Genomic DNA, 27,904 nt, shown 5'->3' on the forward strand with positions numbered 1-27,904 from the left:
CCGGGAGTGACGTGGGTCCCCAGAGTACAACGTGTTACACCTTGCTAAACTGCACAGACCATCAACAGAAAAAAAGCAGAAAAAGAGGAAGTTACTAACCTTGTGCAGTAACGATGGTTCTTCAAGATGTGTGTCCCTATGGGTGCTCCACTTTAGGTGTCTGTATGCCCATGCATCTCTAATCGGAAATTTTTGGTAGCAGTGTCCCGTTGAGCCCGCACATGTGCTCTCCCTCCCTCGTGGTCTGCCTCGAGGCTATTTAACACTGCACGGGCGAACCCCCCTCACTTCCTTCTCTACCACAGAGCCCTATAGAGAACTCCAAAGTAGAGGGGAGGAAGGCGGGTTGTGGAGCACCCATAGGGACACACATCTCGAAGAACCATCATTACTGCACAAGGTGAGTAACTTCCTCCTCTTCTTCGAGTAGTGTCCCTATGGGTGCTCCACTTTAGATGACTCTGGAGCAGTACCCACCACTGGAGGCTGGGACTTCGGAGTGGAGTCTTTTACTACAGAGGGTACTGTGGAGTTGAAGATGGTGTCAGCGGCCAAATCTTCAGTGATTGCATAATGTTCTGCGAAAGTATGGACAGAGGCCCCAATCATTGGTCTATAGACTGGGGAGAAAGGGGTATCCCTATGGAATGTGATTGAGGCAGGAACTGATCTCATAGAGTGCATATGGATGGAAGCAAGTTGCGTCCTTGCTAAGTGATTAATGCAACTAGAGACCCATTTGGATAGTCTTTGAGGAGATATCACAGAGCTTTTGGATCTTTCTGTGGACGAAAGGAAGAGTTTAGGGGATTTCCTGAAGTCCTTAGTCCTGTCCAAGTAGAATGCTAATGTCCTTCTAATATCTAGCATATGCACAATTGTCTCCCAGTTGTCACAAATGTGGTTTTGGGAAAAAACAGGGAGATGGATCTGTTGATTCACATGGAAAGTGCAGAAAAAGTAGGGAGAAACTTGGGATATGGCCTTAGAGTTATTTTTTTTATTTATTTATTTTTGTAAAGACAAAGGCTGTGAATGATGGGTGTGCCATCAGGGCGACTATTTCTCCTATGTGCCTAGCTGAGGTGATGGCAATTAGAAGTGCTGTCATCATGGACAGGTATAAAGAGAGAACAAGTTGCCCTGGACTCGGAGGGAGGTCTAATCCAAGCCCTGAGAAGTAGATTAAAGTCCAGGCTGGAGCGGGTGGTGTCACATGGGGGAAGAGAGTCCCAAAGCCCTTAATGAGTCTACGCATTAGTGGTTGAGCAAACTCCAAGTGGGAAGCCATTTTCGCCATGAGATGTACCTTAAGGGAGCTGAGTGAGAGTTTAAAATGTAGTGCAAAATAAGAGGGAGGAAAGATGAGGTTGGGTCTGTCCATTTGGAATGGTACAAACTTGGAGTCGTTTCCATTTTGTAGATGGGTATGTGGAGTGGTCAACTTGTGGTTGTATTGCAACATGTGTTTCAGCTTATCAGAGCATTCTGCTTCTAAGCCTCAGAACAAAGAAAGATCCAAGCCTGGAGGTGGAGGACCCATGGGTTGGGGTGAAGGGTCGGCCCATTGTTTTCAGAGACCAGGTGAGGAACAGGCTGACGTCAGAGGAACAGGAGGGCATATTGCCATCTGCGTCAGGTAAGGGAGCTAGACTTGTCATAGTCAAGAGGGGCAATCACAATAACTCGTTGAATTTTCAACAGAATCTTCGATAGGGTAGGAAACTGGGAAAAGACATACAAGTGGGCCCTGTCCGCTGGGAAGATGAGGGCAAGTGCCAGTGAATGTTTCACCAAAGGGTGGCTATATCTTGCAGCACCTATGAATTCAATATACACTCATTGTCGTGAGAAAATTCCAACTGAGACTGTTGGTTATCCCGTTCTGTATCCCTCGTAGACAGACAGCTGAGAGGAGCACATTGCGAGGGGTGTATCAGTTCCAAAGTTTGAATGCTGTCTTGCAAAGGGAGGGAGATCTGGCAGTTCCTTGGCAGTTTATACAAAACATACAGGTCACATTAAGTCCATCATAACCTTTGTGTGTTGTTTTTTGATGAAAGGCAGAGTTTGTGCACAGGCACTCCTGACAGTCCCTAGCCCCAGAAGAGTGATATGGAAGGTCATTTCTGTGGAAGGCCATTTGTCCTGAACCTTGTTGTTGTGTAGGTGAGCTCCACAGCATATTAGGGAGACATGGGTCCCAGGATGGTGAATGTGGGTAGTGAGAGGAGCGTTCTCGCTTGTACTGCATCAGGTTGATGCTGATAAAGTCCAGTCACTGTACTGGGGTCAGTATGCCACTACCCTGTGTGGAGCAGTCTGTACCTATAATGATCCTGCCCCAAAAGTAAGCAGTAGGAAATCTCCTGTACGATGGTTGTATTGAGATATGGAAGTAGGCACCCTGTGATTTCTAGCCCCGAACTTAATCTCTTTGCTCTAGAGCTGGTCCTAACTACTGTGAAGTAAGGTAAGGTGACTTCTGAGTGGCGTGACAGGTATATAGATGGCAGCTGATGCCGTAAGGTATCATTGTTCAGGCCCCTGACCAGCTCCTCAAAGTGCTTATAAGAGACAGTTTGAGAAATCATGGACTGGCGTGCAGACTGTTCTCACTTTTGAGCCCTGGGCCTCTTACACTGTGGCTCATAACAGCACAGAGATGGTGAATATTGAGAAGATTGTGATCTGTGGTGTGGTTGAGAGGTAGATCTTCTCTTCTGTTCACAGTGTAGATTCCTAAGGAGTGTAGTGCAGTCCGAGAATCCTTCAGGATGTGGAGAGAAAATCTGTCTTCTCCGCAAAGAGTTTGGCCCTTCAAATTGGAAGTCTGTAGCTCTTTGGGCAATCTAGAGAGGTGTAGCGAACAAAAAACAACACAAAACAAAAAAAACCCCACAACCCACCTCAGTACCACTGTCATGGAGACTGGGCGGGCAGCTGTAACAGCTACATCCAGCTAGGACCGGTCTGGCTATTAACTGACCTTCTCTAAGAATGGTCTGAATCTATTCTGTTTGTAAAAAGAAAAGGAGTAATTGTGGCACCTTAGAGACTAACAAAATTATTTGAGCATAAGCTTTCGTGAGCTCACTGGATCCGATGAAGTGAGCTGTAGCTCACGAAAGCTTATGCTCAAATAAATTTGTTAGTCTCTAAGGTGCCACAAGTAGTCTGTATTCGCAAAAAGAAAAGGAGTAACACGGCTGCTACTCCGAAACCTGTTCTTTTTGTGTTTCCAGTAATGTTTCAGAAACATCCTGGGTTACCCAAGATTAACAAAATTGTTTTGGCCATGACAGTTTGGTAATTTATGACTCTAAACAGTAATGTTGTTGATGAACACGCCATCTTGCAAAACCTGATCATATGGAGTTGACTTGGCATTATGTTGCTTGCTTCATGCATTAACCACATCCACTATGATGGAGTTGGGTTGCAGATTTTGAAAACTAAGTCTGCCTCTTTGGGTAGAGATGTAGGGTTGTTTTTATTTACACTCTGTTGCTGGATGGTGCGATGGAGGCTGGCTCTGCCAGATGATTTTGGTAGGATCTAGAATCAGCTCATTAATTGGGAGGACAGTTCTAGATGAGAAGGTAGTGTGCAGAATTTCCACCAACTTGTGATGTGTATCTGCCACCTCCTGTAAGCGAATCTGCAGCTTGTCTGCCACCTTCTTGTTAAGATCCAGAAAGTTCTTAAATCTTCACCTAGTGATGAGGGGTGGGCAGCAGAGTCTCATCTGGGAGAGATGCGGAGAAGTGTGCTGAAGAGGAAGCTACCTCTTCAGGTGTGGGTTCCCCCCTTCCTTCCTGTTCTGAAAAAGCTCTCTCCTGCCCTGGCTCAGGTGCTCTCCTGCCCTGGCTTAGGTGCCAGGCTGTAGCAAACCATCAGGTGGACTCTCCCTGAGGGACACCGGAGACGGTCGCGCCATGTGTGTATATGCCTGAAGAGTTACAATATGGCCTTGGGAGGGAGAGGCAGGAAGGCAGGCATGGGCGGATGGCGTGATGGAATTGGGGATGACCCTTGTAGTGTGGTGGTGGGCCACCTTGAGGGGCCAGGGAATGACCTCCTCCTGGCCAGTGTCAGATTAGTCAGTGATTAAGGGTGCCGCTGACTGGGGTATTGGCAGTATACAGCCCAGTTCTAAGAGTGATTCTGGGTGCCGGGATGTGCTAGATATTGGGGTCCTGGTACCAAGTAATGGGGATTGTGGTTCTTCCCCAATCATCAGGTCTCCAGGGTACCAGAGCTCACGCAGTACCATGGGTTCATTTGGTACCACAGAGAAGGGTCCGTGGTATATTGTCAGTATTGATAGTTGGGCAGAGCACTCCCTAAATGAGAGTTTTCCCCAGTACAAAAAGTTTGTTAGTGCCACTTTTTTAGAGACGGTATCGTAATTGTCTCTCCCTGGGTACTGAGGCCACAGGTCTCCAGAGTATCAGAGTACCTGTGTTACCATGGGCTCATCCGGAACTCCAGAGGAGTGTCTGTAGTCGGTATCAATGGTTGGGAAGCTGCAAAACACTTCCTAGATGGGAGTTTTGTTGCATCTGGTACCAAAGGGTTTCTCTATGCTGCTCTTTTAGAGATGGTATGGTAACTGTCCCCTCTCCTTAGGGGACGGTACCCTTGCCTCAGGGCTTCTCTGTGTTGCTCTTTTAGAGATGGTACGGTAACTGGTGCAGTAGTTGCCCAGAGTAGAGCTCAGAGCAGCACAAAGCTTACAGAAGTCCCTTGTCAGTGGGAGAGCAGAGCTCAGAGCAGGGCAGAGCTCACAGCAGGAGGTTCCTCTGCTGGTATTGTCCTATGAGGTGGCCGCACTGGGGAACACCCCTCAGACTGGCTAGTTGCTCGGAGAAGCCTTTCCAGGGGGAGTCTGCTGGTGACTTCTCTCTCTCTCTTCTCCTCTTCACCACTCGACCCCTTTTGAAGTGAAGGCTCTGGGGTCAACACCCACCGGAGTCCCCTGCAGACTGAAGTGTTTTCTCTATAGGGAGGAATTTTCTCTTTTCTTTTTAAACCAAAGGAATAAAATAAAATAAAACAAAATAAAAACACTTGCCTGAGTACTTTTAGGGAGACCACGAGGGAGGGAGAGCACATGCGCGGGCTCAACGGGACACTGCTGCCAAAAATCTCCGATTAGAGGTGCAATGGCACACAGACACCTGAAGTGGAGCACCCATAGGGACACTACTTGAAGAAGAATGTCCAGTTAAGTCATTCAGCACCCTGTCTACACACCGTTCATCAGTTCCCCTTCTCAATCTCAAACTGCCTTCCTTCCACCAATGAAAGCCACATATCTCTACTTTCACCCTGAACAACCAACAAGGCAATCATAACAGATCATGCTTATTGGTTATATGTTCATTCAATGCAGTAAAGCCACAACTCTATACTAATTATAAAACACATTTAGTTTGTATGTGGTGTGACAGGGTCGAGCCAGATGGCTATAGGAGAGTAACAGAAGGTAGATATATTAGCCCCAGGGTCAGTAGGTTCCTTTTCCCTGGGTAAGGTAACAGGGATGGTTCCAGAACAATCAGGAACCTTCTGGAGACAATTAAGACAGGCTGATTAGAACACCTGCAGCCAATCAAGAAGCTGCTAGAATCATAGAATATCAGGGTTGGAAGGGACCTCAGGAGGTCATCTAGCCAAACCCCCTACCCAGAGCAGGACCGATCCCCAATTAAATCATCCCAGCCAGGGCTTAGTCAAGCCTGACCTTAAAAACTTCTAAGGAAGGAGATTCCACCACCTCCCTAGGTAACGCATTCCAGTGTTTCACCACCCTCCTAGTGAAAAAGTTTTTCCTAATAGCCAACCTAAATCTCCCGCACTGCAACTTGAGACCATTACTCCTTGTTCTGTCATCTGCTACCACTAAGAACAGTTTAGAGCCATCCTCTTTGGAACCCCCTTTCAGGTAGTTGAAAGCAGCTATCAAATCCCCCCTCATTCTTCTCTTCCGTAGACTAAACATCCCCAGTTCCCTCAGCCTCTCCTCATAAGTCATGTGTTCCACTCCCCTAATCATTTTTGTTGCCCTCCGCTGGACTCTCTCCAATTTTTCCACATCCTTCTTGTAGGGCCCAAAACTGGACACAGTACTCCAGATGAGGCCTCACCAGTGTCGAATAGAGGGGAATGATCACGTCCCTCGATCTGCTGGCAATGCCCCAACTTATACTTCCCAAAATGCCATTGGCTTTCTTGGCAACAAGGGCGCACTGTTGACTCATATCCAGCTTCTCGTCCACTGTAACCCCTAGGTCCTTTTCTGCAGAACTGCTGCCGAGCCATTCGGTGCCTAGTCTGTAGCAGTGCATTGGATTCTTCCGTCCTAAGTGCAGGACTCTGCACTTGTCCTTGTTGAACCTCATCAGATTTCTTTGGGCTCAATCCTCCAATTTGTCTAGATCCCTCTGTATCCTATCCCTACCCTCCAGCGTATCTACCTCTCCTCCCAGTTTAGTGTCATCTGCAAAGTTGCTGAGGGTGCAATCCACACCATCATCCAGATCATTTATGAAGATATTGAGCAAAACCGGCCCCAGGACCAACCCTTGGGGCACTCCACTTGATACCGGCTGCCAACTAGACATGGAGCCATTGATCACTACCCGTTGAGCCCGACAATCTAGCCAGCTTTCTATCCATGTTATAGTCCATTCATCCAGCCCATACTTCTTTAACTTGCTGGCAAGAATACTGTGGGAGACAGTGTCAAAATCTATTAAGGCAGGCTTATCAGGGCACCTGGGTTTTAAAAAGGAGCTCACTTCAGTTTGTGGTGTGCGTGTGAGGAGCTGGGAGCAAGAGGCACTAGGAGCGGAGAGTGAGAACGCGGACTGTTGGAGGACTGAGGTGTACAAGCATTATCAGACACCAGGAGAAAGGTCCCATGGTGAGGATAAAGAAGTTGTTGGGAGGAGGCCATGGGGAAGTAGCCCAGGGAGTTGTAGCTGTCGCAGAGCTGTTCCAGGAGGCACTCTAGACAGCTGCATTCCACAGGGCCCTGGGCTGGAACCCGGAGTAGAGGGCGAGCCCGGGTTCCCCCCAAATCCTCCCAACTCCTGGTCAGACACAGGAGTCGTCGACCTGGACTGTGGGTTCAGAAAAATGGCCAATCTGAGGGCTGCCGTGAAGTTCCAAGGCGAGCAAATCCGCCAATAAGCGCAAGACCCACCAAGGTAGACCAGGAACTTTGTCACAACTGGTGTCGGAAGTGGGATCTGGTGTCCACAGCGCAGCGGAAGGAGGAGGGTTTTTGGAAGGAAGGAAAAAGAAAAAAAAAAAAAAAAAAAGGGAGGTGATCAAGGCAGAGGTAAAAAGGATGTTGGAACTGGGAGTCATCGAAGAGTCCCATAGTCGGTGGTCAAGCCCGATTGTGTTGGTGCCCAAACCTGATGACACCACTAGGTTTTGTAATGACTTTCGCCGGCTGAATGAGAGATCCAAATTTGATGCATACCCCATATCAATGAGTTAGTTGACCGCCTCGGCAATGCCTGATTTTTGACCACCCTTGATTTAACAAAGGGATACTGGCAGATTCCCCTTGCCAAAGAACAGACTGCATTCTCTACACCAGAGGGTCTATTTCAATATACTGTTCTTCCTTTTAGACTGCATGGGGCACCTGCCACCTTCCAGCGTCTTATGGACACGCTCCTACGGCCCCATACCAGTTATGCAGCGGCATACCTGGATGATGTGATTATTCACACCCCCGACTGGGAAACCCACTTAGGAAAAGTGGAAGCGGTTCTGGACACGCTAAGACAGGCTGGCCTCACAGCCAACCCAGCCAAGTGTCCTGTAGGGCTAGCCGAGGCTAAATACCTTAGCTACATTGTAGGAAGGGGCATGGTCAAGCCCCAACTAAACAAACTAGAGGCTATCCAAAATTGGCCCCGGCCAAATAGGAAAAAGCAAGTCTGGGCATTCCTGAGTGTAGTGGGGTACTACCGACGATTTATTCCCCATTTTGCTACCAGAGCGAGTCCCCTGACAGACCTGATAAAAGCCAGGGGTCCAGACATGGTGAAGTGGACAGATGCCGCAGAGAAAGCGTTAATGGATCTACAGACAGCCCTCTGCAGTAACCCCGTGCTTATAGCCCCAGACTTCAACAAAGAATTCATTTTACAAACAGATGCATCTGAAGTAGGATTGGAAGCTGTCCTATTGCAGATGGTCGGAGATGAAGAAAACCCAATCCTCTACCTCAGCAGGAAATTCCTCCTGAGAGAGCAGAAGTATGCCGTGATTGAAAGAGAGTGCCTAGCTGTGAAATGGGCCATGGAAACACTACGTTATTACCTTCTGGGACAACGGTTTACCCTTGTGACCGAACATGCACCCCTCCAGTGGATACAGCGAAATAAAGAGAAGAACGCAAGGGTGACCAGATGGTTCTTGTCGCTACAACCTTTCCAATTCACCATACACCACCGGGCTGGAAGCCACCATGGCAATGCAGATGGCTTGTCACGAGTACACTGCCAAGTTGCCCAACCCCGCAGTGTTGAGCGCGGGGGGGGGTGATGGGGAGGAGATATGTGACAGGGTCAGACCAGATGGCTATAGGAGAGTAATTTTTTTTTTTTTTGAAGCAGAAAATTTTTTTATTTGTATAACACTTACAAAGATCACCAAAAAGGATAAAGCAAAACTATGCAACGAAACAAAAGCAAACGCAAGGTATAACACAGCAGCCTTCAGGAGGGAGAAGTGTTCAGGCTAGCCTGAGCCCAGAGCGGGGGGCTTCCTCGACACTCGTGGTCTTCCACCCTCCTGAGTTACCTGTTGGCCTAGAGCGGGGGGGGGGGGGGGGGGGCTTCCTCGACACTCATGGTCTTCCACCCCCTCGAATTACCTAGTGCCACGCCCAGTGTCACCGATTATTCCTCTCCTGAGAGTGCCCGACAAGATGGGCACGGCTGCTGGGTGGGCAGTTTGGGGGTGGGGGGACGTACACCCATGTGTGATAGGACCCCTCCTAGGTGACAGTAATGATGATATCCACAGCGGCAACGGCTGGGGCTGGGGCCTCTCGCTCTTCCCCTCAATCAAACGGTCAGACGGAGGGAACCGGACGGGGTCACCGAGCAGAGAACCTCTGACAGCGTCCACCGCTCCTCGAAGACATCAAGGGAGTTGGTGGACGCCGCCCAGAGGAACTCCGCCCGGATACGTGAATGTACTGAGGATCGGAAAACGGCCCTACAGTCGCAGGATGCTTCATTGGCCAGCCTCCCCTCTCTCGTTTTATAGATGGCTGTTTTAGCTAGGGCTAGGAGGAGGTTAACCAGGAGATCCCGCGACTTTGTGGGGCCACGGATGGGGAGTGTGTAGATAAAAAGGTGAGGGGAAAAGTGTAGCCAAAAGCATAATAAAATATTCGTGAGGAGCCAGAAAAGGGGCTGCAGCCTGGCACAATCTAAATATACATGTGCCAGGGTTTCCCTCACGTTACAAAAAGGGCAACTATCCGGGATGGGGGTGAATCGCATCAAAAACACGCCCGTGCTCACAGCTCCGTGAAGGAGCCGCCAACTAATGTCCCCGACGGGCCTCGGGACCAAGGTGGAATACAGGCTGGCCCACCGGGGCTGCTCACCCTCCAAAGGTGGCAGGAGGTCCCGCCACTTTGTATCCGGGCGGGAACCAGGGTGTGGGCGTGAAGGGTGTGAAGCGTGAGCGTGTACAGATGTTTCCGTGGCGCGATTTGGAAGCTGACCGGCTGCAGTTCATGCAGCCGGCTCACACTGAAAGGGTGAGGGGTTTGTTGGGATCTACGGGGTAGGGGCCCAATGGAAAGGGCCTGGGGTAGGGGGGGGCGGGGTGCGCCCTCGTGCAGGGCTCGGGTGAGATAAGCCTGAGCAGAGGGCGTCAAGGTGGCCTTCACCTCCTGAAGTACGCGCCGGGGGGGGTACGAAGTCTGGAGAGCCCCATGCGCCGAGTGAGCGTCAGGGGATCCAGCCAGCCTCCCCGGTCGTAGTCCAGGAGGTCTCCGACTCTCGTGACTTCCGCCAGGACCAAACTCTGGCGCACTGAGCGGGACTCCGCCACCCGCAGACAAAGCTGGGGGTTGTGTAGCAGGGGCTCCGCGAGGAGATCTGCTCCCACAGTGGCCGCCACGGACCTGGTCGTTGAAAACAGTTTCCAGGTCTGGAGGAGGTCCTGGTAGAAGACCGGCAGCCCGGAGAGGTCTCGCGGAAAACCTCTTGGACAGAGATAAAAGAGCTGCCGGTCGTATCGGAGCCCTTGGAAGCGGTGCAGGAAGGCGTGCGCCAGTATGCTCCACGTCGAACTACGGGCACTATAAAGGAGCCTCTGCAGGGCCTGGAGGCGGAAGACATGGACCTGAGTGTGCAGACATTTCAGGCCCTGCCCTCCCTCCTCCAGAGGTAGATGGAGAACCCCTGCAGGGACCCAGTGCAGTCCTGACCAAAAGAACTCCAGAATCGATGTCCGGAGGTTGGCCAGGAAACCCGGGGCCGGGACCAGAGCGTGGACAGGACTAGTTGGTTAAGCACCAGTGCTCTCCCTCAGAGGGAGAGACAATCGGAGTAGTCTCGTCCATTTCTGGAGCCGCTCTATCACCCCGCCTTCTAAATTTTGCCAGTTCTCTGGCGGAGAAGGGTGCGTGGCAGAAAAGTAAACGCCTAGGTAGAGCAGTGGACCCACGCTCCCGGATGGTCTGAAGCGCGGGTGGGAGGGAGCTCACTCGCCGCCAGTCCCCCACGGCCAAGCCAGAGCTCTTGGCCCCGTTGACTTGGGCGGAGGAGGCTGCCGAATAGATGGCCTGGCAAGCCTCCACCCGTGCCAAGTCGCCCGGGTCCTGGACCACGAGGAGCACGTCATTGGCGTACGCCGATAGGACCAGCCGCAGCTCCGGCTCCCGCAGCACCAACCCTGTCAACCTCCTGAGGAGGAGACAGAGGAAGGGCTCGATCGCCAGAGCGTACAGCTGGCCCGAGAGGGGGCACCCCTGCCGTACTCCTCACCCGAAGCTGACCGGTTCGGTCAGGGTCCAGTTGAGCCTAACCAGACACTCCGTGGAAGCGTTCAGCACCCGGCGAAAACTCACAAACTGAGGTCCGAATCCAAACGCCTGCAGAGTGCCCACGAGGTACCCATGGTCCACTCTATCGAACGCCTTCTCCTGATCAAGAGACAGGAGGGCGAACGACAGACCGTCTCTAAGCCCGAGTTCCAAAAGGTCTCAGACTAGAAATAGGTTGTCAAAAATGCTGCGGCCCGGGACAGTATAGGTCTGGTCTGGGTGGATCACGTCCGCCATCACGGACCCTAGCCGCAGAGAGATTGCTTTCGCTATGATTTTGTAGTCCGTGCTAAGGAGGAAGACGGGATGCCAATTTCGTAAATCGCAGAGGTCCCCCTTCATTGGCAATAAGGCGAGCACCGCTCACCTGCACGAAAGAGGGAGGACCCCGCCCTGCAAAGACTCGGCCCAGACAGTGGCTAGGTCTGGGCCGAGGATGTCCCAGAATGCGCGGTAGAACTCCACGGTCAGCCCGTCCATGCCCGGAGATTTATTGGTGGGCATGCGACGGAGGGCTTCCGAGAACTCGGCCAGGGTGAGAGGCAGCTCTAGTCGGTCTCGGTCTCCCACGTTGACTGTGGGGAGTTCCTCCCAGAGCACCCTGCAAGCGCCAGGATCGGTCGGATCCGGGGAAAAAAGGCTTGTGTAGAAGTCACGGGCCCTCCCACACATCTCCACCGGATCCGTGAGGGGGGTGCCTTCTTCTGCTAGAAGGCAGGTGCCGTGTTTCTTGGCCCCCCTCGTTTTCTCCAGGGCGTAGAAGAAACGGGAGCCGCGATCTATCTCCCAAAGGAGGCGGATGCGAGATCGAACAAAGGCACCTCGCGCGCGATGGTCCTCGAGGGCCCGGAGCTCCTCCCGCTTCTCCTGGCACACTCCGCAGAGGAACAGGTCCTCGGGGCTGGCGGCCAGACGCCTCTCCATCTCTAAGACCTCCCGCTCTATCGCTGCATTTCGCCATCGGCTGGTGCCCCGGGTGTAGTCACGGCAGAAGAGCTTGGCGCGCACCTTCCCTAGATCCCACCATCGCCGCGCTGAGGGAAAGGCACGTCGCTGCTCTCGCCAGGCCAGCCAAAACTCCCGGAAGGCCATCACGAAGTCCTCATCCTCCAACAGGCTGTTGTTAAAATGCCAATAGGCCGGCCCCGGCCTCTCTGCACAGAGGGAGGCTGTTATGGTGGCTAGATGATGGTCGGAAAATGGGGCCGGCCGAATGTTGGAGAAGTGGGCTTGTGAAAGACGGAAACGGGATAAATAAATACGGTCCAACCGAGAGTGGTGTGACCGATGGGCCTCCACCCGGACAAAGGTGAACGTGGAAGTGTCATCTGGGTGGTGGTCACGCCAGATGTCCACTAGGGAATGATGTTCGACTATTTCTTGGAGAATGTTCGTGGCGGCCGGGCTCAGCTCGGCCCCTGAGCGGTCCTGCTCCTTGAAGGTGGTGTTAAAGTCCCCTCCCAGGACTAGGCACTCGTGAGAATCTAGGGTGCCGAGGAAGTCGGACACCCGCTGATAGAATTGCGGCCGCTTCGGGCTCGTTGTCGGGGCATAGATGTTAACGAGGTTGACCATGAGCCCCTCCATACGGACTCGGAAATGCAGCAGGTGGCCCGGCACGGCCTCAGTGACCCCTAGCATCTCGGGCCGTAGGTTGGGGGAGAACAGGGTTGCCACTCCAGCTTGTCGAATCGTGAAGTGGCTAAAGTAGACCCCGTTCCCCCACTCCAGCTGCCAGCTGTCCTCGGCGGTCGGATCCGTATGGGTCTCCTGCAGGAAAACCACAGAGTACCCCACTTCCTGAAGGTAAGAGAGCACCTGGGACCTGCGGAGAGCCATCCTACAGCCCCTTGTGTTCAAAGTTGCGATAATGAGAGGCGTCATGCAGAGGGCTGGGGGGGTGGGGGTTCCTTGTTGGCGGGGCTGTTCGCGGCCCCCGGCGGGTCGCGCAACAATCCGTGACCCATCCCGTAAGTGAGTAAATCATCATGGAAGCTGCGGCCCGCCCATAGGCTGCGGCACCGTGCCTTCCTTTCCTTCTACCCTCCTTTATAAGAGTGCTTGTGGCCTGGAGGATGTGATCAAAGTCCCCCCATAGCTGGAGAGCTAGCTGTACCCTGTTGCGGGAGCCACGGATGTCTTCTAAAAACTCCCTTAATGCTTTTCGCAGCTCACGGGGGGGGGTGTGTGTGTGTGTGTGTGTGTGTGTGTGTGTGCGCGCGCGATTTCCTGGTTATTCCCTGGTGGGTCTCTTGGTACAGCCTCGTGGTCCACTGAGGCGGGCAGGCAGGGTGCAGACCACCGACGGGGCGTCTGACAGGCTAAAGTTATTAGGTCCATCTCAAGCCTTGGGGTAGAAGGGGATGGCGGAGGGAAAATTGCAGCTCCTAATGGGTCGCGGCAGGAAAATGCAAAGGCTGCCCCTTGTCGGGGATCTGCAAAAAAAGGGAAAGAAATAACCCCAGGGGCGGCAATAGCATTGCAGGGGGAGGTGGATTGGGCAGGGACAGGGACGGGGGTGGGGGCAGAGGCGAGGCTCTGGGTTTTGGGAGGCAAGCAGCTGAGAGGTGGTGCCTCCCGAACAGATTCGAGGGTTAAGGGAGTGGGGAGGGGGCTCCCAGTGATGCTAGGCGCAGGCTCCGTGGTGGATTTGGCAGCCACGGCATCAGGTGGTGGACTACCTTCTGTAGGGTGCCCACCCGGGAAGGCGGTTAGGGAGAGGGAGCATGGGGAAAGGGGGACTGGGGTGAGGATGCCTAGATCGAGGCTGGCCGGCAGAAGGTCATCCTCTCCCTGGGTGACCGGGGTCAAGCCTAAGGCCTCGATCTCCTCATACATGGAGGAGAGGTCGTCTTCTGCTACCCCGGGGGTCTCCCCTCTGGCACCCACTATGACGGTGGCTTCGGGGTTTGCGGGGGGTTCGGGTGATATTCGGGCGATATTCGGGCAGAAGGGGCTTCCTCACGGGTCTCGGAGGGGAGGGTCTCCCGTGGAGGGGAGATCCTACCTTCCAATGCTATTTTGTACCCCCCCCCGGTGGATGGATCTCACTCGTGGGCATAGCGGAAGGCTCAGTATCAGTGCCTCCCTTCCTGGTCTTCTGGGGGGCCTCCGCATCGGATGGGTGCAGTGGAGCTCGAGCCTTCCGCTTGCCTCGCTTCCCCTGGACTAGGGTCCAGCCCTCCATAGCATCATCTGGGGGCTGGTTAGCAGGGGTCATGTCGGGGGGCAGAGGCGGTGATTCAGGGACTCGGGGGGGTAACGGTGAGGCAGCATGGGGGGGGGGGTTCTCCTTGGGGCGGGCCCTCTCTTATGCCCAGTAATATCTTTGCTGCACCCTCCTCCATAGGCTCTGCTGTATTGTTAACAGCAAGGACGGGGTTCCCTCGCTCATCTGGGCATTGTAGGGGAGGTGTCTCTTGGGCCCGGGCGGGAGCAGCGGTGGACCGAGCAGGAGGAAAGGTGGTTTCAGGTGCCGGGTGGCCAGGGGCGTTGGCAACGATGGAGCCGATGTCCTGCTGGGTCTCAGGGGTCTCGGGTGCCCCTCCCCGCCGGGCCAAGGGGCAGTCTCTTCGGACATGCCCCACTGATCAGCAGAGGTAGCACCGGGCCTCTCCCGTGGAGTAGTAGACCCGATAGCGGGCTCCCTGGTAGGGGACTAGGAAGGACCCCTTGAGCGCCTCTCCATCACGTGCTGCCGGCGGCGGTAGAAGCTGCACTTGCCAGCGGAATGAGAGGACGTGACGGAGGGTGGGGTCCTTGCAGCCCAATGAGAGAGGGCTGATGACGGAAACGGGTTTCCCCAGGGTGGAGAGAGCGGGTAACAGGGTGGCATTGGGTAGAAAAGGAGGAACGGAGGTCAGGACTAGGTGGACGCCCAGGTCCAACACCCCCCCCCACCGCCAGGCCCTTCTCTACCGCCTCCTGGGTGGCAGCCTCTGATGCTAAGAAAAAGAAGACCTTCCCATACATTTTGGAGGCTGCCACAATAGCCGTGGGTCCTACCACCCTCACCAACCTGCACGTATGTCTCCACGTGGGGCGAGGCGGGCACCAGGAGGCAAAGGACACCGTGCTTCCTGGTCATGGTGGGAAAGGGGCCCCCGCCGCTACTGATGGTAGCAGAGGCGGTGGGTGGGCGAGATGATGAGGCGGCAGGCGGGGGGGGGGGGGGGGGGGGGGGGCTGCCACCGCCCGGGCATATGCCCTGGGGGCCGGAGGAGGGATGCTCGCAGAGCTGGTGGAGGGAACAGCGGGGAGGGACGCCATGGTCGATGACGAGGCCACAGTGATGGGGGCAGCCCCTGCCATGGAGGGCCTGGTGGTTTAGCGGAGCCCTTTCCCTTCTTCACACCCTGGCCTTTCCGGCTAACTGGGGGGGCCTTCCTAGAATCTGGGGGGGGGGGGGGGGGGGGCGGTGGGCATAGCAGCGGCAGTAGTCGCTCCGGTGCCTCCTGCTGCCAATGCCCCAGCGGGGGCAGGTGTTTTGGCAGCAGTGGTTGGGGGGGGGGGGGGGGAAGCTTGGGTTTGGGCAGGGGGGCAGGTGAGGGAGGGGCAGCTGAGGTTGTTAGCGGGGCCCCACCGCTCTCATTCCCCGCCATCGTGAGCAGGGAGAGACAGGGAGACACCAGAAGGAGGAAGGGGGAGGGGGAAGCAGATTAACCACTTCTCCCTGTTGGGCTGCAGGCGGGGGGGGGGGGGGGGGGGAGGGAATGGGTCGGACTGGACAGGGGGAGGAAACAGGAGTTGGGGTCAGGTAGTAGGGGCAAACTGTGGGGTGGACAGTTCGGGGGGGGGGCAGGGGGGGGACGTGGACCCACGCGCGTTTGTCCAAAGAGTCTCATTTGGTCGGCTGTCGTTTCTGGTCCGGACGGTGGGATCAGGGAAGCAGCTGAATCCAGAGGCAGATGGCAAGTTGCCAGCAGGGACGGACGGCGGGGGGGCTGTGACGGTTGTAGTAGTGTTGGGGGGGGGGAACGATGGATCGGGGGGCAGCTCCGTGCCACGCCCCTGCGCCCCTACAAATGCAGTTAAGACACAGTCATACTCTCCCCCCACGAGAGTACAGTTCAAAAGTTACTCAGTCTTACGGCCCCCTCCACGAGGGTTCGCAGCTTCCCTGGGTGCTTTCTCTGTCGACTGTCTTCTCTCCCGGGCTTTGTGGAGCATTCCAGAAATGCCAAGCAGATAAGAAGAAAAAAAATAACCTGTCGGCCAGTTACGGGTCCACAAAAACAGCAAACGGCTGGGTCTGGGGGCTTCCACTACCCTCCTCCGGGGAGTGGGTCAGCAGTCCTCCCCCCACACCCCTCCGGGGGTTTCAGCTGCAGCAGTAGCAGCGTCTGAGGGCAGGCGTGTGGGGGCTGGCAGCCGACCAGCACTCGAACGGCAGCAGAAAACCAGCAAAAAAAAAACAAACCCAAAACGAAGGAAAAGCGTCTGGCCGGGTCTGGATGGGAGCTGAGACGGGGCAAAAAGTAAGAAAAGCCCAGGCCAGGGGGCTTTAGGAGAGTAATAGAAGGCAGATATATTAGCCCCAGGCTAACTAGGTCCCTTTTCCCTGGGTAAGGGAGCAGGGAAGGTTCCAAAACAATCAGGAACCTTCTGGACACAATTAAGACAGGCTGATTAGACACCCGCAGCCAATCAAGAAGCTGCTAGAATCAATTAAAGCAGGCTAATCAGGGCACCTGGGTTTTAAAAGAGAGCTCACTTCAGTTTGTGGCGTATGTGTGAGGAGCTGAGAGTGAGAACGCGGAGTCCTGTTGGAGGACTGAGGTGTACAAGCATTATCAGACACCAGGAGGAAGGTCCTATGGTGAGGACAAAGCAGGTGTTGGGAGGAGGCCCTGGGGAAGTAGCCCAGAGAGTTGTAGCTGTCGCAGAGCTGTTCCAGGAGGCACTCTAGACAGCTGCATTCCACAGGGCCCTGGGCTGGAACCCGGAGTAGAGGGCGAGCCCGGGTTCCCCCCAAATCCTCCCAACTCCTGGTTAGACACAGAAGTCGTCGACCTGGATGGTGGGTTCAGAAAAACTGCCAATCTGAGGGCTGCATGAAGCTCCAAGGAGAGCAAATCCACCAATAAGCGCAAGACCCACCAAGGTAGAGCAGGAACTTTGTCAGCGGTTTCGTACTGGTGCATGTAAGTAAGTGAGGTATGGTTTCAGATTGCAAATGATGGCTGCAAGACATAAAACTTTTAAACTACAAAAAAAAAGGCACATGAATGGGAGTTCTTTGTTAGTGACTGCTCTAAACTTGGTGCTAATATCTATGTAGGAGTTACAGAACTGAAGTCTGTGTTGGTGTACACATTGGTAACTCAGCATACAATTATCATTTCATTTTACCTGGCTTGGCCTCCTCACCTTCAGCAGGTTTGCTTTTGGGAGGAGTTTCCCGAGCAGAAGAATTCACAGCACGACGGATCGGCATGGTGTTGTCTTCAACCTTCTTTAAGAAACAGAATAAGAAAGTCAAGCATATATGAGAAAGAGCCTAAGAAAGTTCCTGAAATGGGTCTAAAGCAGAGTATTAGAAGCTACTGGAAGAAGTGTGGAGAAATTTTACAGGCAAGATCTGATGCAATCAGCTTTCTAAACTTACAGGTAAAACCCAAACCAGCTTCTCTGAAGCACATTAGGAAACAAAATAGTTTCACGTTTTTTATTCCAGTTTACAATTTACTAGAGAGAATCTTTTCATTCCAATTCAGTTAAATGAGGAGAGCATTTGAGGATTCTGGCAAACCGGACACATCTCAGGGAAATCAGGGGAGGAGAGAGGAGGGGAGGGGAGGAAGCATGCCTACAGGATTTTAATCAGGCTCCCAACCAAGTTTCTTACAAGCAGGGGAGGAAGAGTATAAAGTAACCCTCAGCAGGGCTGGAAGTCAAGGACTGATCCAAGGGCGAGCTTGGAGAATGGGTCAGACCCTACCTCACTTAACTTGTCCGTGTGGGTCAGCTGAGCTCCCGTTAACAATGGAAGCGCCTTATGATGTAAGGGTTCAGCTTCAGACAGATCAGTCGCCATTTAAATTAATTTCTAGCCCCAAGTGCAGGTAACACTGTGGAGCCCCAGGTTTTAACCACAAAGATTTTTCCTAATGGCTTTCACAGTGCAGTGAGGAGTCAACCTAAAGTACAGAAAAGATCTGGTATGATTAACAAAAAACAAAAAACAACCACTTCTATTAAACTAAAGATTTTAAAAAAATAAAATAAAATAAATAAATTACAGTTTATATCAACATGACTGACAGTATATACTTCATGTTCAATAAAGATACCACAACATCAACACACACAAACTATTCTACAAAGCTCAGACAAAGGCGGAAGCCATAGCAGCAGTCTGTTATGTTAATGCACGTTCTAAGGGAAAAAGGAGACCACAAAGGAACAAAAAACATTCTAAAATAGAATCCCCACAATACACTATGCCTAAAGCACCAGTTGGCAAAAGGTAAAGCTTCAAGGTAACAGGGATGCCATTCACTTCGGATAGAGCAGGACTTGAAAAAATTACCCACCTACCTACTAACCCAAGAATGAAGTCTATTAGACAGGAAAAAATATACCAGTGACCCAAGCTATACCCTTCCTAAGCCACACACCTTAACATTTAGAAGGAATAATACAGGCTTTCAAACAACTCAATTTACTAGGAAGATAATATACACTGATTTATTGGTGGCTATCACCCACTATAAATTAATACTTGGCAGCAGCATTCCCTCTAATGTTCAAGTGTAACGAACATCTGTCTAAGCTCAAGTTTAAGAGCCAGTGACCATAGTCTCTCCCACACCCTTCATCTTTTCCAGATTTATATTTACTCATTCTCTCCTTCATTTCATATCTCACATTCACTATCAATTCCCCTCCATCACAGGATCCCATTCTCCCTCTGTACTATGGATAGCCTCATTCCCCTCCCACCACTAAAAGAGGGAATTGTTTTAACTTCTCCATTCCCTTCCCTCCCCCACCATCTCCTTTAAGAATACTCAAACCAACAAAACCAGGGCTGAACCTCACTTCCACTTTCCTCATATACTGTTAAAGGAGCAGTAACACTTAGGCCTCTGTCCTCCCTTCACGTCCAGAGAAATAGCCTAGCCGCACTCTGCCCATTTTCTATTTATGCTAGCAAGTAGGTTTCTCCACATCCTGAGTAGAGGATAAAAGTAAGGCTAGGTGCAGTAACTGCTTAAAAGACACTTCCCCCGCCCAAGAGTTTTGTACCACTCCGACTATGCTCTCACCCTTTTCTACTAACTTCTCATTACCACTCAAGGCCTCATAATGCAATCAACAATGAATATCATAGACCAGGGGTGGGAAAACTTTTCGGCCCGAGGGCCACATCTGGGTGGGGGAAATTGTATGCAGGGCCATGAATGTAGGGCTGGGGGAGGGGGTTGGAGTGCGCCTGCCGTGGCCCCTCGCTGCTCCCGGAAGCGGCCAGCATGTCCAGCAGTGGCTCCTGGGGATGGAGTGGGGCAGGCGGCTCTGCCACACGCTGCCCTTGCCTGTAAGTACTACCCCCGAAGTTCCCATTGGCTGCGGTTCCCTGTTCCCAGTCAATGGGAGCTGCGGAGGGTGGTGCCTGCAGGCGAAGGCAGCACACGGAGACCTCTGCCCGCCCCGTCCCCCGCAGGGACATAGTGCTGGCTGCTTCCGGGAGGGGCACAGGGCCAGGCCAGGCCGGGAGCCTGCCTTAGCCCCACTGTGCCATAGGGCTAGCAATCCTGCGGGCCAGACTGAAAGCCCAGATGGGCCGGATCTGGCCCGTGGGCTGTAGTTTGCCCTCTTGTCCTAGACAATTAAAAGGATTCTCTCTCTTTCACTAGAGCAGAGTTCTGCCTCCATCACATTCCCAAGCAACTCAACCTGGGTCTTCAACACAACACAGGTTACTTCTGAGGGTATTCTGTGCCAAAAAATTAAAAATTCTGCAAGTTTTATTTGTCAATAAATAAATGCAGAGGCTCCAGCATGGCAGTGGGGAGCACATGCCACTGGCTGCACGAAGATGTGAGATCGTTCTGCAGCCCTCCCACACCCAGGACACGGACTCAGCGGTGAGGTTGCACCCGACCCTGACACAACACAAGGCCTGGGCCTGCCCCAGAAACACCCTGGGGCCCTTCCCCTCTGTGCCAGATGTGGGACAGGCAGGCTCAACCAGGCAGGATCCAAGTGTGGAGGGGCTCGGTCTGGAGGGATCCAGGTATGAGGTGAGAGGATTCTGTGTGGGAAAATCTGGGTGCAGGCAGCTCAGTGGTCTAGATGCAGGTGAGATCTGGATGCACAGAGGTTTGTTGTGTGTGTGTGTGGGGGGGGGGGGGGGGGGGAGGTTTCCAGGTGCAGCGGTAATGGGACTCTGCAGGGGCTTCCAGGTGAAGCTGGCTGGGGCTCAGCGGAGGGATCTGGGTGCAGTCAGTTGGGGGTCAGTGGCATGGAGAGTCTAGACGTGGGGGCTCAGGGTGGGGGTTTGAGTGCAGGGATCTCAGTGGGGGTGCAGGGATGGGGGTCCAGAGGCAGGGTTGAGGTTCAGTGGGTTGGGGTTCAGGTATGGGGAGGGCTAGAGGGTTTGGATGTACTGGTTGAGGCTTGGCAGAGGTGTCTAGGTATGGGAGGTCTGGATGCACAGGGGTTGAGTGGATGGGTTGGGGGGACGGGACGGGACGGGACAGCTTCCCGTACAGTGATCCCTCCACCCACAGCTCAGGAGTGATGGGGGCAGTAAGTAGGGGAGGATGCTGAGCTTCCTGCAGCTGGGGGAGGGTCTGACACAGCCCCAGCCACTCCTTGCAGGGAAAAGGAAGTCCTGTCCTCTGCTGCCTCCAGCCCAGGCAGGAGGGTAGGAGTCACTGGCAGGGGTGTCCCCAGCCCTGCAGTGATTTACTCTGCCGGCTGCCTGAAATGATGTACCTGCACTGCTAGGGAGTAGTACATGACTCTTGCAGCTTCCCTGTCAGAAAGTCATTTTTCTGCAGGGAAGCGAAGAAATCTATGGGGTACATGAATTCTACGCATACGCAGTATTCCCTCAGGAGTAACAGATACACAGAGCAATACGAGCAACATTCATACAAACAAAACTCGTGGCAGTTGGGGGGGCCGAGAGGGGGAGGACTTGAGAGGAACATGTAATATTAGGAAATGATTCATGGAGATGGAATACAGTCAACTAGGTTCAAGCTTAACAAGAAATGACCTTCCCTTTAGAATTTAGTGGACCAAATTCAGCCCTGATACAAGGGGTGTAATGCTGATTTAGGGCTGAGCAAGGCTAAGAGTATCTCCAATTCAACCTTAGGTCAACCAAAGGGAGGCAGTAAGAGAACTGGAACTATTCCCAGATGAACCAAGCAGGCAGCATTTCAACAGGAGACATACCCTGAGACATTTCTTTAGCAGGCAGCCTGCAAAAGGCAGGTGTTTATGATGGTTAAATACAATGTATCCACTTCCTCTACAATGTAAACCTCATTTGATGCTCTTTAGGACAATTTTTATTAAAAAAGAGTGAAGTATCATTTAAAAAGTGCTGTGGTCTGTACATTAATGGAAGTGAATGAGGTAGACTAGGTTTGTAAACCCCCCCAGTGGTAAAAAGGTAAGTTCATAAAGTGCTGCATTCCAAACACCAAACAAACATGAGGGGGAAAATGAACTTTTCTGTGTCATTCCACTCTTCTCCTGGAATTTCAATACATCTCTAAGCCATTTGCCCAACGTCCAGCACTTTAAATTTAATTTCTATCTGGGATGGGAGGCCCCATCAAATGTGGAGATAGAGAGAGAAACACCTAATGAAATTTTGGAATCTATTTCAGAGTCTTTCAATTATTAATCCAATTCCTATAAACTATCAAAGAATTTCTACATTCTTTTGGCTACCATTCATTACTCAACAGGAAGTTCAAAGAATCCAGATCATAGAATAACAGAGTTGGAAGGGACCTCTGGAGGCCATCTAGTCCAACCCCCTGCCCAGAGCAGGACCAATCCCAACTAAATCATCCCAGCCAGGGCTTTGTCAAGCATGACCTTAAAAACTTCTAAGGAAGGGGATTCCACCACCTCCCTAGGTAACGCATTCCAGTGTTTCACCACCCTCCTAGTGAAAAAGTTTTTCCTAATATCCAACCTAAACCTCCCCCACTGCAACTTGAGACCATTACTCCTTGTCCTGTCATCTGCTATCACTGAGAATAGTCTAGATCCATCCTCTTTTAACTATCTTTCAGGTAGTTAAAAGCAGCTATCAAATCCCCTCTCATTCTTCTCTTCCGTAGACTAAACAATCCCAGTTCCCTCAGCCTCTCTTCATAAGTCATGTGCTCCAGTCCCCTAATCATTTTTGTTGCCCTCCGCTGGACTCTTTCCAATTTCTCCACATCCTTCCTGTAGTGTGGGGCCCAAAACTGGACACAGTACTCCAGATGAGGCCTCACCAATGTCGAAGAGAACAAACCAGTGATGTAGGTTAGGACAAGAAACACAGGTCACCATTCAAAATGGTTACAAGGTAATTTTTGTTAGTCTGATTAACTACCAGCAAAATCTAAGATCTCTCCTAGGCATACCAGTATGATTCAACAAAACAGATATTAAAAGCTAGATTTCTAAAAATTGCATTGGAAATACATATCATTTTACACACACAGAGCTACTATTCACTTAGGTTATCCATAAGAGATGACACATGGCTCAGCCCAGTAGCCCATGTAGTCCAGTATCCTCTCTCAGAGTGATCAGTACCAGATCTTTCAGTGAAAGGTGCAAGAAGCCACAGTGAAGTTGTGGAAAACTTTACCTACAGAGACGTTCCTGCCTAACTTCTGTCAGTTAGTTGTCTGCTTATGTTCTGAATGCAACATGAGGGTTTGTATCCTGTATGCATGTGTGTTTTACATACATATAAAAATAAAAAAATGTATCTTAGTTGTGGATGTTCTCATCCATAAACCTATAGCTGTTTTCGAATCCGAAGTTCCACAGGTTAATTATGCATTTTATAAAAATCTCTTTGTACATCTTAAAAACATCTTGCCTTTCAATGTCATTGATATCCGCTTGTTTTATAAGTGTAAAACAGAGTACTGAATTTACTTCTATTCCACTTATTTTACGTATCTATCATGCCCCTTTATTCCATTCCTCTTGAACCTAAGATGTTTGCAAGTCTTTTCACTGTCCTTAAGTAAAGTCTCTCCATATCTCCAGTCTCCCTTACTAAAACATTTTCATCTCTGCTAGAAAAGAAAGGAGGGGGTAAAGGTATGTGGAGGATGCTCTTCTTACACAAACCCTAATGAGAAGCTCACCAAACCAGGTTTAACAGTACCTTTCACTGGTGAAAACGTAGCACGCATTATTAGAGGACTTTAAAGACTGATCAATCATGTAAGAGACTTTCAGTTCCAAGCAGTGACTCCAAACTGATAGCCATTAAAGGTGAGCAAGATGACAGATAGAAGCGGCAAGGAAGGGAGAAAGCTCAGTTATTGTACATAATTTTTTGGGCAAGACAATTTTGGGCAAGACAATCACTACCACTTTGCCATTAGTCTTATTTCTAGTCAGCCAATCTGTCTAGAGCCACCTTGCTTCCCCTCTACACCCAAAACTATTCAAACCCACAGCCAGGGCCACCCTTAACATCCATAAACAAAGTTCCACTGAGGATAGCTGCTGTGAATCAGGACCTTGTGGATTTTGCAGGGAGGCAGAGGAAGAGAAAAAAAAGGTATGAAAAAATAATAAGGTAAGGAGGGTAAAAGGATAACCAGTCTCAAACAGGGATAACAGAATCCTTGCTACCAGTAGAAGTACTGTTAGTGTATATGTGCAATTGCAACTGCCCTGGGTAGCAATTTGGACTCTTGTCTGAGGCAAACAACAACTGAATAGGGCAACATGGATGAGTTAAGTATCATTTACCTTCCCTCAGCAGATTCTACAGCACAAGTTAATTCTTTTCAGGGTTGTGCTAGCAACGATGCAGGCTTAGAGATCTCTTGATACCATAAAGAAATACTTTAAAACGCAGTTTTAAGCACACAGGCTAAGTTATACTGCAAACAAATGTGCAACAGAAAAAAAAAAAAATCTGCAGGGTGGGTGGGGGGGCTTGGCATTCAGTCTTTTCCTGCCAAGGAAGGCACATCTACTTACGATCATGTAACATACCAGTGACTGAAAGATATACTGATTAGTGAAGACTTCTACACTCTATCTTCATAGTGGTTCTGGGACTCAAACCAATAAAGCAAGACACTAGTGTTTTATAACATCTGAAGATTAGAAGCCCTGCTTTAGAGGATATAAAGAATACCAATCTCTAAAAAGCAGTTCAAGAGGTATCAACTGTTTAAAAATATCAGAATCATAGGCGCTGGAGCACCCATGGAAAAAAATTAGTGGGTGCTTAGCACCCCCCAGCAGCAAAGCTCTCCCCCTCACCCGCAGCACCTCTTGCCAGCCAGTGGCCCTGATGATCAACTCATCCCCCTCCCTCCCACCATGATCAGCTGTTCTGCAGCATGAAGGTGATGCTGGGAGGGAGGAAAAGAGGGAGGGAGAGAGAGGAAAGAGACTGGGGAAGAGGTGGGGTGGGGGGGTTGAGCACCTCCCGGGTAGGGAGGAAGTCCACGCTTATGATCAGAACTGAAGCATTAAAAAGCAAGATAATCATAATGAATTGATTTCAAGCCATGGATGTCACCTAATTTTACTAAAATCATTTTCCAATATTTGGTTATTGAATGTTAGCTATCTTAAATCTCTCAAGAGTTCCAAACAAGATGAGCAGCAAAGCAAAAGCGAAAATTTGAATTAAGCCCAGAAATGTGCTACATGCGATCCAGGAAGTAATTTGAAACTAGCACAGAAAGAAGTTTTAACTAGTCTTCTACAGACGACTGCCCCTCTGAAATCCTCTAGGTATTGCCTGGTTCACTGAAGGGTCACAAAATGCAACTTCTGACTGCAACCCAGGATATCTGCCACATCACAGAATGCTGCATCCTGTGATACCTTTAGTATCAAAAAAAAAAAAAAAAAAAAGTTCCATAAAGGGAACAGTTAAAATTCACTTCTTTGCTGAATAGGCCTTTCTAACTAGGTTCTAGGAGGCACAGTACTCATTACTGATCTTCACTCCACTTTCATTTTTGTTTTGCAGCTCACCTTTAATTGGAGAACCTGGTGCACAGCCTGTTGTCATGATAAGGAAGCTGGTCCAGTAGAATAAAGCCATTCAAGTCAGCCTAAAAAAAATTAGGAGACTAAAATACCTTACTAAATAAAGAGGAAGAACGCAAGTTTATTCACTGTGTTTTATCTTTGTGTGTTCTTTCAGGTCTTTATTTGGTAGTTTCTATATTAAATAGGAGTGAAATTCTGAGTTAGTTTTAACAGCTGGTTAAGCACCACTTCATCATGAGTGCCTCCACCACAGTCATCCCCATAAAGCAACTTTTGTGCTAATTTTGTCCCGACTAACCAACAGACTTTAAAGCATAAGGATAGTGAATGGCACAGGTTTCCTGGGAGGTGTCCTAGTTAAGGAGACTTTCTAGTTAAGTAGCTCCTGATTTCTAAGACTGTATCTGTAACTCCCTTGGAGGTCCCCCCTCCCAGAAATCTGTTACAGGCTATTCAAGCCCATGCTACCGCACACATCATAAGCAGTTCCTGTTTCAATTAAAAAAGAATAATGGTCCAACAGGAAAAGGAGGAAAAGGTGGCACAAGTCCTCCTTTTCTTTTTGCGGATACAGACTAACACAGCTGCTACTCTGAAACAGGTCCAATATGAAGATCTAATAACTCACAACCTGCCAGGCTGGAAATTCTTTGGTCTTACCAATATAAATTCTTCCAGTCCCAGTAAATTTTTTTAAGTACTAATCCCTAAGTTATACAACATCACAGGCTTTTTTTGGAGGAGTGGATGGATGTGTTGTATAGATTCTGAAAGAGAAAGAAGGAAAAAAAAAAAAAGTTACCTGCCTTTCGTAAGTGTTGTTCTTCAAGATGTGTTGCTCATGTCCATTCCACCATTCCATTCTAGGTGTGTGGGTGCCCACGTGTGTGGCACCCGGAGGGCCAGCTGTGGTGCCCTCTGGAGTGCCGCACTCATGCCGCGGTATATCAGGCGCCACCAGCCCCTGGGTGTTTGGCTGCCCCAGGCTGGGCTGGCGACCAGGAAGACGAAGGGCAACGATGACCAAAACTAGCGTCCCTTCTCCTCATAGGGAGAGACGAGGCTGCCAGGATCTTGGCGGTTGCAGAGGTCTGAAGGGCTTCCTGGATGATTGAGGCGTGTGCATACCCAACGAGCAAAGGGTAGCTCTGGTGTCCTTCAACCTGTGCAACCTGGTGTTCATTTGATCCAAAACCAGACCAAGTCCATCAAAGGGGAGGTCCTAGATCGAGGCCTGCATCTCCTGAGAGAGGCCTGAAGTCTGGAGCCAAGAACTATGTTGCATGACCACTGCCAATGCCGCCAAATCTGCCGCTTCCCATGCCATTTGCAGGGAACATCTGGCTGCTTCCATGCCCTCCTCCACCAGCATGCCAAACTCTTGGGCCAATTCCTGAGGGAGGCATTCCTGAAACTTTTTGAGACCGTCCCACAGATTAAAATCGTCAGCAGGGCCTGATGATTCGCCACACAAAATGATAGGCTGGCGGTAGAATAAATTATTTTTGGGACTCGAGGAGGTGGGGACCCACTTGTCCTTTTCGTTGGCCACAGATACAACTACCAAGCCAGGGACGGGTGGGTATAAAGGTATCTGAAATCTTTGGCCAGCACAAAGTATTTTTTCTCTGCCTGTTTGGAGGTGGATGAGATGGAGATGGGGATCTGCCACAAAGCCTTGAATATCTTGAGGACCCCCTCACGCACAGGCAGGGCGACGTGGGCGGGCGTAGAAGCCAAGAGAACATTGAAGAGGGTGTCCTCCTGCTCTACCACCTCTTGCACCTCAAGCCCCAGTTCTTGGCCACACCGGAGAAGGGCTTGCTGCTACCGAAAATCATGCACTGGGCTAGCTCTAGGTCCCGCGACCACCTCATCTGAGCACAACAAGGACGACTGGTGGGGGTGCTGGGGTCTTGATCACCGTCGGAGAAAGAGGCCTTGGGGTGGGCACAGGTTCCTCTGCCCCAACTTCAGAACAGACTTCCAGTACTGGGTCCGGTGCCGGTAGGGCTGCTGCCCCATCACGGCCACCAAGGAGTGCTATAAAGGAGGCATTGCCACGATCGGTACACCCCACGCGCTCCAATACAGCCACTGTGCTTGCCATTGGCCATGCTGCCCATTGTGGTGTTGCCGATGAAGGAGTGGGCTCCGGTGCCCAGCCAGGTTGACGAGACCGTGGCGACGGGCTGAACTGGACCTCCATACCAGAGGAGCCACCATCTGGCGACCAGGGAGGAGCTGTCAAGGCCTGAGTTTGTTTGCTGGTCATAGCTACCGGTGACCGTTGCTCAGGCATAACTGAATGGTAACTGTAGCGTGGAGAGTGGTACTGGTGCCGGGGGGACCGATACTGGGATGGGAAATGTTCCCACCATGCTGGTGATTGGCACCAACGCCTAGAGGACGACCGTTGATTCAGCAAGTGGTGCTGGGAATAGTAAGGGGAGCATCAGCCCCATGGCGGAGAGTAGCACCATGAGAATCTGGAAGCTTGCCTGGGCGACGCGATTGGGACCTGCTCCATGATTCCTGACGTGGCAGAGAAGACAGATGCCTTCTATCTGGCGACTGACG

The 27,904-nt window shown here is 51.2% G+C and overlaps 1 protein-coding gene across 15 annotated transcripts in view; it reads right to left on the reverse strand.

The window, feature by feature from the left end:
• HP1BP3 (heterochromatin protein 1 binding protein 3) overlaps positions 1-27,904 on the reverse strand; it is a 75,593-nt gene that overhangs the window by 41,232 nt on the left and 6,457 nt on the right. For 3 of the 15 annotated variants that reach the window (XM_037880935.2, XM_043531573.1, XM_037880947.2), the window contains exons 2-4: positions 25,307-25,386; positions 18,039-18,237; positions 17,450-17,552 (exon numbers count right to left, since the gene is read on the reverse strand). In XM_037880935.2, coding sequence (XP_037736863.1) covers positions 17,450-17,552; positions 18,039-18,134 — 199 coding nt within the window. In that variant the 5' untranslated portion in view covers positions 18,135-18,237; positions 25,307-25,386. The remainder of the gene's footprint in view (positions 1-17,449; positions 17,553-18,038; positions 18,238-25,306; positions 25,387-27,904) is intronic. The other 12 variants (XM_037880939.2, XM_037880938.2, XM_037880937.2 and 9 more) reach the window with 12 other exon arrangements.

This window comes from Chelonia mydas, chromosome 18 (genome assembly GCF_015237465.2).
Source record: "Chelonia mydas isolate rCheMyd1 chromosome 18, rCheMyd1.pri.v2, whole genome shotgun sequence".
In the NCBI taxonomy this organism is placed as follows: domain Eukaryota; kingdom Metazoa; phylum Chordata; order Testudines; family Cheloniidae; genus Chelonia; species Chelonia mydas.